This window comes from Carcharhinus amblyrhynchos, chromosome 14 (assembly GCF_965287045.1).
Source record: "Carcharhinus amblyrhynchos chromosome 14, sCarAmb.v2.hapA, whole genome shotgun sequence".
Taxonomy (NCBI): Eukaryota; Metazoa; Chordata; class Chondrichthyes; order Carcharhiniformes; family Carcharhinidae; genus Carcharhinus; species Carcharhinus amblyrhynchos.
Genome location: NC_137337.1, coordinates 28,272,152 through 28,284,397, shown reverse-complemented (window position 1 = coordinate 28,284,397; position 12,246 = coordinate 28,272,152). Strand labels below are relative to the sequence as shown.

The window sequence follows — 12,246 nt, the reverse complement described above, 5'->3', positions numbered from 1 at the left end:
AAAGCCATCTATCTTGCTTAGCAATCATCTTGCATCAATAAAATAAATTTTAAAGGTGATCTGGAAATTTTAAATCTGATTCTCTTTTCTCTACTCTTCAACCCCATAGCAGATGCTGCCGATAATTATTTTAGCTGGGGGTTTACGTAGCTGTATGGGCCTCATGTATTTTCATTTCTTGGCACCGGTGCTGTTAGTTAGAAAAAAGATCATGTCTCAATAAAGTGATCCGGTATTTGGTTTTCTCCCTAGGGTAATGCTCTACTTAGTGGTCCAGAAAAGAAATAACTTAGTTCACACTGACAAATGGAACTGGATAGTCACAATCTGAGGCATGTGAAATGGAGAGCTAAATCTGATGAATATTTTTTAAAATGTAAATTTTCAAAATGTTATTCTGCAGCTATCTGTCATTTTACTCTCAATACATACTGCTTTATTATGGAGAGACGCAACTTTCAACACTGAACTACATGCAGTGTTGGTTTGCTGAATTTTTGACATTTAAAAAAATCTTGAGCCACTTCCAAAATACTTTTTTCCAAGATATAACAAAACAACAAAAGCTGTTCGAGTCAACAATTTGATGAAATGTGCGCCGATATTGCATAGAACAAAAAATGTGGTTAATACAGTATGAATGGTGAGTAACTAATTGGAATTTCCCAGTTTTTTTCCTCTTAATTGCTTTGTTGCACTACGCTTTCATGATTATGATTTGATCTTTAATTTAAAACTGCTGTGAAACATTAACAATTTGTTAAAATGTTTAAGCTTAGTCATTTTGAAGCTTTGTGCGTATGTGTGCAGTTTCTAAAGATAAAATGCTCTGCTGATCCTTCAACATGCAGAAAAGCTGGTGAGTAGGCTAACATTGATATCCACTGCCATTGATCCAATTGTTGGAAGCTGCTGTGAATGATTTGCACTTGATTTTGGCCCTTCTCTCCAGTGTGCTTTAAGGACAGGTTTTCTGCAAGTGTTTGTTGGAATGATCAGATTAGGAGAATTTAAACAGGACATGGGCAATTCACAAGTTTCTCTATGGCTTAATGAATATTCTGATACCCATGGTTCACCTCTTCAACGTCAAGTACAGGGAACAGCATTTGAGGTAACTTGGGTTGCACGGGAGACAGTTTCGTAGACAAGAGAAGGTGCGTGTAAAGATTCGCCATTGTTTCTTGTGCAGACTTTGTGCACTGTTGAAGAATGGAAGCAGTTGCAGCAGCTCTTTCTTTTGGCATAAAATGGAACAGCCTGACTTGAGTCAGGATGGCACATGGACCTGGTGCTGATAGATTTGATAACTGACCGAGAGTTGTTTGTAAATGAAAATTTTAATATGAATGCTAATTGAGGCTCAGATTAGAACCTAAAACGTAAATTATAACTGCAATTTTGAGTTATAAATTTAGTATTTAATGTTTTGAAAAAGTAATCACGCAAACACAAGTTCAAAATGATTAATTTAACCAATACATATTGGTATACCTGGAAAACTTTGTTTTCAAGTTGCTTTACAGAAATATTCATTTAATTTTGTGGTTGGCTTTTGGAAGTAATATGTTAGTCTTGCATTGCTGTAGGAAGGTTTAGTCCAAGAATTTTTAACCACGTGATGTGTTTAGTCTTTATTTAGCTAAGCAACACCTTGAGGAAATCCTGGAGAAAACCCAATAGTAGATCCTCCCACCTATTGGCATCAGGTGATGAGTTTCTAATTCCATTAACATTTAATGTAAATTTATTTATTTCATATTGGTGTAATATTGTAAATTCAAACTAAATCTGAAAACTATAATGAAAATTAACTTTGAAAGCAAAATCATTACTTTTGTGACTAAATATGACTAAATACTCAGATTAGTTAGTAAATGCGGTAGATGAGTATATGTGGAAATTTTATGTTGTAATTATGTAATTTTATGCTCATGTCTAGGTAATTTGGGAAACTCATTAGATTCCACAAAGAAAGAGCTAAGATCCTTGCGGTAGTGTGTAAATATATTTGTGTCTATAAGACGATTGGTCCCATAATTGTCTGCTTCTATACTTGGCTGATTTTGTTTCTGTCCATTAACCCTTCCCCTCTGGAAAGCCCTCCACAATCCTTCATGGTCATTTGGGAATGTGTGTGGCTAATTAAATTGTTTAGATTTAATTTAGTCTGGTGTGTGTAGTATATATGTATAATGTGCATATATTAGATGAATAGATAATGAAAGATAACTTCTATGGATGAGTCTCCGTGTTAATTGTCTGGGGATACAGTATAAATTTTGGTGAAATGTCACTCATATTTTCTACTGTGCACTACCAATACACTGTAAGCCTGCCTGCTACCAACTCTGTCTCACGCACTAGCTCATGCACTCTGGTCCGCAATCAGGATTGTCCAGACCCACTGAAAGTCAATGGACCTCTGCCACCAAATCTTCCACAGCAAGTCCACATGGGGCCTGAAAATCCCAGCCTCTGTCTCAAACACACAGGATACATGCACACTGTTCTCAAGTGGCCACCCCCCCCCCCCCACCCTGCTCATTCCCTGTCCTGCCCTCGCACCTCCTGCCTACACAGCATGCATGCACACTTTCACTGTCTAGCATGTGCACCTCTGGTGAGTCCTGTTCAGCAGCTGCAGTCATGGGGAACCAGTCGTGATTCATTAGGTAATTTAACATGGAGAACTATCAGGTGTAAAATCCACACAGTGCAATTCACATTGATGTAAATGGGGATCTGACTTTAAAGTTGGGACTACCTTTACATCATTGATGGGAGGGCAGTGACAATCTAGTGGGGAAATCCTGCTGACATAAAAGCTGTTTTGGAACTCCTGCTTGATTCTCAGTCCCCTCTGCCATTCCTGAAAACAAGGTCGGAAAACCCTGGTCGCTATCTGTTGCACACCACACACTGACCTGACCTCTCAACCACCCTTGGCCCCCTCACTCGTGACCTTGCTTGCAACCTCTTGCATGCATGCACATTACCAGCATGTGTGCTGAGACCCAGCACACAACACATGCACCCTGCACATGCCTTCGCACATGCCAAACACATGGGATCCCAACATGTGCACAGCACACAACCCCAACAACACTGTGCGCACAGACCCAACATACGTGCACATAGAATCTCACCCACATACACACTGACACCCTTTGTCTCACAGGAATGTGCACATGTGCAGACATACTTACATCCACTCACACTGAAATACAGAGACACACACTCTTCACAGCCCCTCATGCTCACTCATGCATATAGATATGCGAGCACACTCCCTCTCGCGTGCACACACAGGCACCATCATGCTCACAATGACACACTTAGGCACACAAACCCTCTCTCACTTACCTTCACACTTTTCCCCTCACACGTGCACAACACCCTCTCATGCATCTTATGTATGCACCCACACACATGCTGTCTCAATGTGTGTGCACACATACACCTCTTTCTCATACTGTGCACATTCAGGCCTGATGTCCTCATGCACACACCTGTATTTCATATGTACATGCACCCTTGTTTCTCAGGGATACTTGCATGTATCCCTCACACATGCAGGTATACACATACACTGTCTTTCACCTTATTTTTATCTCACGTACGCCATCCCTTGTTTCGCCTTCGCGCGTACCCTACTCCCCCTTTGTTTCACTCACATGTCCCCCTCCATCCACCCCTCCCTTTCTCTCATGCAAGCACCCTCTGGCTGGCATGCTGTCATATGCATGTGAGTGCCCCAAGCTTGCTCCCTGTCCCTCTTGTGAGCACCCTCTGGTTTGCGCGCTCTCATGTGCATGTAAGTGCACTCTGACACTCTATTGCGCACAAGTGCCCTCTGGCTCTCCTTTGTGCGTGAGCAGCCTCTGGATGGCTTATTATCTCTCTCCCTCTGGCTGGCTTGTTCTCTCTCTCTTGCGCCATCATCCTCTGCTTTGCATATAAGTGAGGGCACGCTCTTTGGCTCACTCACTCACTCACACTCTGTCTCTCTGTCAGTCTCATTGGTGCCCTCTGGCTTTCACATTTTCCTGGACAAGAGTGCTTTGTAGCATGCGAGTGCCCACGTGCTCGCACTCTCCCTTCCTGAGCATACTCCTGACAATTGCGTGTTGTCTTGATTGAGCCCTATCTCTTGCACGTGCAACTGTGATTTTGTGCAGCTTCTGGCTTGCACTGTCACATGCAAGCGAGCACCCTCTGACTTGCACTCACTATAGTGAGTGAGCACCCTCCTGCTTGCTGTCTGTCATGCACAAGCAAGTGCCCACTAGCATGCTTGTTTTCTCATGTCTCCTCTGGCTTGCTTGCTGTCTCTCTCTCTCTCTCTGATGCACAGGCCCCTCTAGCTCATTTGTTCTCTCTCATAGCATGCATGCATCACTCAAACACTCCCTAATTCTCTCTTGCGTTCATTCAAGTGCCCTCAAGCTTGTTAGATCATGTCCTGTAGTGCACTCACTTTTGTGCAGCTTGCTATCTCTCTCAAACATATGCTCGCTCCAGCTTACTCTCCCTCAGGTGTGTGCTCATGCCCTCGGTCTCTTAGGGGTAAGTCACCTCAAGCTCACTTGATCACTCTTTTCATGCTGTAGCTCATTGCTTGTTCACTCTTTTGTGTGAATGCACTTTTGCTCGTTCGCTCACATGCACACAAAGCACCCTCGAGCTCCTTCTCTTGTGTAGGTCCATTAATTTGCTCTCTCTTGCACATACCCTCTAGCCCTTTCTCACGCCAGCACCTTATAGCTCATGCCCTGTAGCATGTGCAGCCATGCATGTGCATTCTAGCTCGCTCGCTGTCTGTCTCACGCATGCGAACACCCTTAGCTTGCACACACACTCATGCATAAACAAGCACCCTTTTGCTTGCATGTGAACTCAAATAACCTCTAGTTCGCTCGCTCTCGTGCAAGCGCCCTTTAGCTCATGCTCGTGCTCTCACACACACGTGCACCTTCTAGCTCACTCTGTCTTGCGCCAGTGTCCTCTAACTCATCCTCTTGTGCAACAGTGCCCTTGAGGCCGTGCTCACACTTGCCTTAGTGCTCTCTAGCCCACGTGAGCTTTCTTGCACAGAGTGCCCTCTATTTTTCTCTCTCGTCCCCACTAAATCACACACTCTGCTGCACCTGCACCAGTGCCAACTATCTCTCTTACACCCCCCCACTCTCTCCTGTGCACGTGCCCTCTAACTCACTCTCATGTCAGTGTCCTCTAACTTGCACATCTGCACATGCCAGTGCCCAGGAACCACCTCTTTCATGAATTTTCCCCTCTCTCTTGCACCTTCCCTTCTCTCTCTCTCTGTCTCTCATGCATGCTCCTCTCTTGCACAGATGCTCACTAACATACACGCACACTAGTACCCACTATCACTCACCCTCTCAATCTCGAGTGCCCTCTATCTCGCATGTCAGTGCCCAGCAACCCAGTCTCATCCCTTCTCGCTTTCGCCCCTTCTCACTCACGCCCCATCTTTCTCTCTTCCACGCACTATACACATCTCTCTTGGACGTGCGTATCTCTTTTACACCACACACAAAATAATGGTGTCGATTTTTGTGCCCTTTTGATGCTTCAGTATTAGAAGTCATTAAGTGAAATGAACAATCTTTGTAACTTGGCTGTATAGAGGGTGTAAATATTGCCAAACACCTTTAATTCATTTTGGAAATATACCACTTAAACATCCGTTTTTGTATTTGTAAACTAATTGGAAAATATAAAATTTGAGCTTGCCTTTTTTGCCTGGCTTAGTCATACAATGTATTTCTTTTCCAAACTGCTTTGCGTTTGTCATAATAGTTTGTCATCCTGAAATAAAATGTTTTCCAATTATCTACTTTTATGTGCTAAATACTTGAGCCATCTGATTTCATTTGGAGTCATCTGTAAAACAGAGGTTCAGTAATTTCTATATTAATATTTTGGCCCTTTCTGTTGGCGCTGTACCTATTGAATGAGTTTAGATTTCATCTCATTTTGAATTCAAAGTAATTTACTAAAAGCATTTATCAACATTTCCTTGCTTTTGAAAAGGTTCCCAATTTACCTATACTTTATGACGGATCAACAGAAAAACCTGAAACATTTTTTGGGTCATAAATGATAAATTAACTAATACTTAGTCCAAATAACAGAAGGTATAACAATTTGAAATGCTGTATTTGCAGGGCTTATTGTCGTCCCAAAACCAAGCCAATTCGCCGAGTGGGACTGTAGTATAGCCATCGCACTACTGCTAGCAAACCTCGTCACAGGATAAGAAGTAATGACATTGGAGCCAGGAGCTGGTCTTCAGCCACAGAGCTTTAGCAGTTTTATTATAGTGGTGTTTTTGTTCAGGATTCTGCTGTGTATTGTGTAGAGCTAACACTGGAGGAACAATGTTGAGTGTAAGTTCTTGACATGGGCTTATCTATTCAAGTAAAATCAGAAGGCTGCTAACTCCATGAATCCTAATTTATTTCTTCAGCATTAGCAGTAAAAAAAACCAAAAACCATTTTATCAATCATAACTTTTCAATTTTGTTGGTGTATTTTGATCATATGTATAATGAAGAAAATTACTGAAACATTAAATAGTCCTGCAGATTAATATCTCATTGTGTATTTTGCACTGATTTTTGTTTTGTGTTTTTCATTTATAAATTGAAACTGGTTGAAAGGCAGCTGGAATGCACTCAGTGAAATTAAGTCATTACTTTCTGGCCTGAATTTGTGATTCAGGAGGTGGATGTTGCAATCATAGATTTATATTAAGAAAGAGTTGCACTTAATAGTTTAATGCAAGTAGAGAATGACTTAAATGGGATGTGCAAGAACTCCCAGAAGAAGTATTTTGTAGACAAAGAAGATATTTCTTCTCTATTGAGCATATTTTAATATTGTTTCAAATTAAACCAACTGTGTACTATATGTATAAATACTGTTTGTCACGGAGCAATAATCATTTACACTAGTCGAATTTTAATCCTCTAATGAAAGTGGCTTCTAATTCAGAAAATATACATAAAATCTTGAATATAGTTTTTCTGTTCATTTATTTTCAGTTGTAAAAAAAAAATTTGACTGTAATTAATCCTTTGCATTAACTGTTTGGTACAAGAGATAATCTTTGCATGAAAAATTAAGGTTATCTCAGCTGTAGAGTTCTCATGAGCATTGCATTTTTTTTGTTTCTGAGCTTTGTATTTCAGTGGCTGATGCGTCTCCAAGGTCCAAAAACTAACACCTGGCCTTATTAGATGCCGATTAGGAACAGTTGCATTGAGGAATTGGTTGGGGCAACTTCTTGTGGGTTAGAATTGCAAGGTCATAATAACCCTCATCAGTGTAAAAGAATTTAGGATGTGCCAAACACTTTATAGTTGTCATGCAGTCTAGCCCAGAATTACTGTGGGTTGAGTTATGCTACATTATAAATTTGCTGTACAGATTAATGCTGATTTCTTGGAAGAATGTAAAAGACAGATAAAACTTGAATAAATGATACTCTGCATACTACTTGACAGTTTTTTTTCACTTGGTAGACCATTTAACATGTACTTTAAAGTCTCCGGTGATGAGAACTGACCAGACGTTTTTGAGGCCATGCCATTGTTTTTCTGTTGAGTATGAAAATCATGACCTCACTGATTTCTACCATTGGTTTTCACAGTTCCATTTATAATGTCCTAACTTTGCACCCGTGAAAATCAACAAATTATTGTATTAATTGACTAGTTTGATAAAAATAGAGGTGTTAAATGCATTTAGTTTGAGGCGCATACTTAAGCTTGAACATATGCAATTAGCTGTCAATAAAGGTCTGCAGTAACCCTTTCATAAAAAGAGTATGGCTTTTTCCAATAGCCAGGCTTTGAAAACTCGACATGCGGAATAAAAATATGAAAACAGTATCTTGTACTTTGCTGCTGAACATTAGCATTAAAGTTTAAATTTTTTGTTGCAGTTTGTTTCAAATTCTGAATCTATCCCTTTTAAATATCAAAATTAATTTAAAGCTACTCATTTGAAATTACTGCTATATATGTCTTTTAATTAGTTATTTTGTACATTCATATCTATTTAAGTAAGATGTTGGCAATTTTTACAGCAGCCCTCATTAGCATCCAGCACAGCACTTGTGCTGTGTGCCTTAAATTAGTAATATCTCAGCCCACAGACCAGTGTGGCTGGTAAGCTACATTGATTTCATCCTGTAGATCTCCAACTGATTCTCTTTTTATTTCTTGCATATTGTTGTTGAATTTGTAGTTAGTGAGGAAATGTTAGTATGCTACCTTTGTGTCTCTTGCATCAGATATTCTCTTGTGGCTGTTGAGCTGTGCAAAGTTAGCTTCGTCTGCCGAAGGACTGGCGGGGGGCGGGGGGTGGGGGGAGGTGAAAGACAATACAATATTTAACAAAATTGTAATTGTTTTCATAGGAGGAAAAAAAATCAGAATTTGCTAATTAAAATCATTGTGTGTGTGTATCAAATTACTTACTGTTGTTCATTCTCATTCCTTGCAAGTTCTTCAGAGTTTCCCTAAAAATAGGTACTACTTGAATCCTATAGGGAAGAAAATTTACAGTCAAGGAAACTCACTTTTTATAGCTTTGTTTTAGGTCAGTTCTTCTCCCCCCAGCCTCAAAGTTTTGAGGCAGCCCCTCACTTCCGTACATAGAAACAACAGGAAGACCTTCACATCCAGCAGCAGAACCGAATTCAAAATTTAATTTAGATTTCTCATACACCACAATCCTTGGAATCACAGAATGGTTACAATCACATTCAGCCTGTCATGTTTGACGGCGCTTTGCAAGAGGAACTCAGTTGTTCCACATCCGTGCCTTTTCCCTTAAATTCTTCTATCTTCAGATAAACAACTTTTGTTATATGGTAATTCTTGATCGTAACAGCTGTAAACAGTCTGGTGCTTGAGTGATGTCCACAAAATAAGGCCTACAGATTATTGTGGCAGCTCAATCAAGCTATGAATACAGAATTTGAGCTTACAGATTTCCACAGATTAGTATGGAGTTTGAATCACTGTTCTTTTATCTTGGTTTAGGTAATCCTAGTATTAATTTATTTCTTATTCCTGTATAGCTTTCCTCCTTTCTGCCTTCATATATTTCTTCCCATGACACAAGACATTCAAAGAATAGCTAACGAGATTTAAAGATTTTTAACAAACTAATGGTCTGTTCAGTGAATATTAGAAGCTGTGCAAGATTCATGTCTAAATATTTCTTGTGGAAAATGACCTAGATGTACACTTGGCGTGCCCAGTCACCTGAATAACATTGAGCTTTGCTGAGTACATCTGTTGTTGATTTAACACACTCAAACTGCTGTGCAGGTAGAGAAATTGATCATTATTTGCACAGATGTGAGACCTTCAGCATGAAGATTTGATAAGAGTATTCAAATTCATGAGTCTTGACAGAGTAGATAGGGAGGAACGGTTCTCATTGGAAGGATTGAGAATCAAAAGGCACAAACTTAAAATTAATTGGCAAAAGAATCAATGATGACACAAGGAGAATCTTTGACAAAGTGAGTAGTTTGTTTCTGGGATGCACTGCTTGAGAATGTGATGGAGCCCAGGCATTTGAGAAGGAACTGATTATATGAAAAAGAATGAGCATGCCTGCAAGGATAAGTTAGTGGAGTGGCACTAACTGAATTGCTCCTTCAGAGAGCTGACGCAGACATGGTGGGCTGAATGACCACCTCCTGTAACCATTCTGTGATCCTGTGTAATGTCATCATAGACCACCAATGATGGTTTAGCTAGCTCGTAGGGTGGGCCATTGTTGCATTATTCTCTAGTCTGTGTTTTGAATATACTTTCCTGACAGCAATTTTCTAAACAGAGAATATTATAGAAGCGCTGCACACCTAGCCCTTATCTACACTTTATTGCTCATTGTTTTGTTTATTGAGAGTACAGCATTTTACAGAAGACTACCTATCTCAAATGTTAATAGCAGTGATTCTTAAATTTTGTTCACTGCAATCCAGAAGCTGCCTTATTTGACAATTTGCCCTTGCAAAGGTGTGTACAGAGAATTTTTTTGCTAGTTGCAAGTATCTGCACATTAAATTTAAACAGTCTCAAAATGCATTATCAGTCTTATTTTGATTGGTGCATATTAAGTAAAACAGAGCTTGCTAATCAGATTTCAATACAACTAATATTTATTAACTATCAAGTCAAAATTTGACTTGTTATATTCAGCAAAATCTTTGAGACCAATTATTATGAAATGCAAATGGGAAATGAAGTCTGATAATTGGACAGAGTTTAATTCTGAGAATGAAGTTCTGTCAGATTTTTTCCTACTTATCATTGCATCACTATTGAACCAACTTGCTACCCACAGGAAGAAACAAGATAAAATAATTCATCTATCTGTATACAGGAACTTGAGAACAGTTGAACAGAAGCAAAATTTCACTTTTATCCTATTTTTGAAGCAGAAATGATCACACATTCAATATTATTTTGAAATATATAACTGATAATTACACATTATCCAAATAAAAAGCTGAAGATTTAAGACCATATACAACAGGGAAGAAAACACTTAAGACTTCAGTTTTGTAAACTTAACTACATTTATCTTTGTATTTTAAAAATATTCAAAAACTGTGACACTGCCCTAATTTGACAATTGCTACCAAAACTGCTGATCACAAATTGCTACCTCTAGTTCTTTATTTATCTTAAATATGTGTCCTCTGGCTGTCCACCCATTACTTTTGTTTTATATATATATATTAAATATGTAGTTCAGTTTATAGATGGTTATGGCTGAACTTGTTCTTTTTAAGTGTACTTAAACCTCTGTGACTTCGAGCTTTGGTCTCTGCAATTTGAACCCTGTTGACAATTAGATTGCTATAACAGTGGACTGATTTTTCCATGTCAAGATTATTGGAAATTCTTATTGAGTGTAAATTATAAAATATCAATCTTCCCCGACATTTCTTTTACAACTTGTGATGTAGTTTTTAATGATTTGTATTGCACCAAGCTTACCTTCAATGGTTGTCATGCTTTGGTTTATTTATGATTTTATAATTAACTTCCTCAAAGTTCACTGTTCTTTTTCGATTAGTGCAGGTCTTGGTGCTTTCCATTTGCTTTATTTACCAGGTAAGTTGGGAGGGATTTGCAGGATAACTGTCATTAGCCCTGACAATGGTGAGAGTCTATCTTGAGATTTTTAAAAATGTTTAATCCTTATCTGGATCTTACCAGGTGCAACATGGTTTTGAAAATTACAGCCTTGACTTCTGCGTACATAATTAAAGTACCAAATTTGAGATGCAAAGTGGCCATTTTCTTCAGATCAACAAATTGTGTTATTAAAGAGAGAAAATATTGGAAATACTAAGGGAGGTAGCTCTTTTCACAAACACAGCCTGGAATAAGCCAATTAAAACGCTCAATGTAGGAACTATAGCCTAAAGAAAACGCAAAATCTCTTTTTGCACAGTTATAAATATTGTAATATTTCTTTGAAAATACCTAACAATAAAAAGTTACATTTTATAAAACGAAAAGTGAAATTTCACTCGAGCTGAATAATTTTATAGGACTGATTAAAAAAAACTCTTGCTCCATTTTAACATAGAACAGTATAGCACAGTACAGGCACTTTGGCCGTCAATGTCGTGCCGAGCTACGTCCAAACCCAAGATCAAGCTATCCCACTCCCTATCATTCTGATGTGTTCCATGTGCCTATCCAATAAATGCTTGAGTGTGTCCGACTCCACTATCACAGCAGGCAGTGCATTCCACACGGCAACCACTCTGAGTAAAGAATCTACCTCAGACATCCCTCCTATATCTCCCACCACAATCCTTATAGTTATGCCCCCTAGTAACAGCTACATCCACCCGAGGAACTAGTCTCTGAACATCCACTCTATCTAATCTCCCTTATCATCTTATAAACCTCTAAGTCGCTTCTCATCATCCTCTGCTCTAAAGAGAAAAGCCCTAGCTCCCTCAACTTTTCCTCATAATACCTACCCCTCCAAGCAAGGCAGCATCCTGGTAAATCTCCTCTGCGCTCTCTCCAATACTTCCACATCCTTCTTAGTGAGGTGAGCAGAACTGCATACAATATTCCAAATGTGGTCTCACCAAGGTCCTGTATAGTTGCAGCATAACCCCACGATTCTTAAACTCAAAACCCCCTGTTAATAAACGCTAAAACA

The 12,246-nt window shown here is 39.2% G+C and overlaps 1 protein-coding gene across 2 annotated transcripts in view; it reads left to right on the top strand.

Annotated features, from left to right (window-relative positions):
- Positions 1-7,529, top strand: part of wdr20a (WD repeat domain 20a) — a 61,174-nt gene extending 53,645 nt beyond the window's left edge. For both annotated transcript variants that reach the window (XM_080202493.1, XM_080202494.1), the window contains exon 4: positions 6,195-7,529. In XM_080202493.1, coding sequence (XP_080058619.1) covers positions 6,195-6,248 — 54 coding nt within the window. In that variant the 3' untranslated portion in view covers positions 6,249-7,529. The remainder of the gene's footprint in view (positions 1-6,194) is intronic.
- Positions 7,530-12,246: the final 4,717 nt, after the last annotated feature.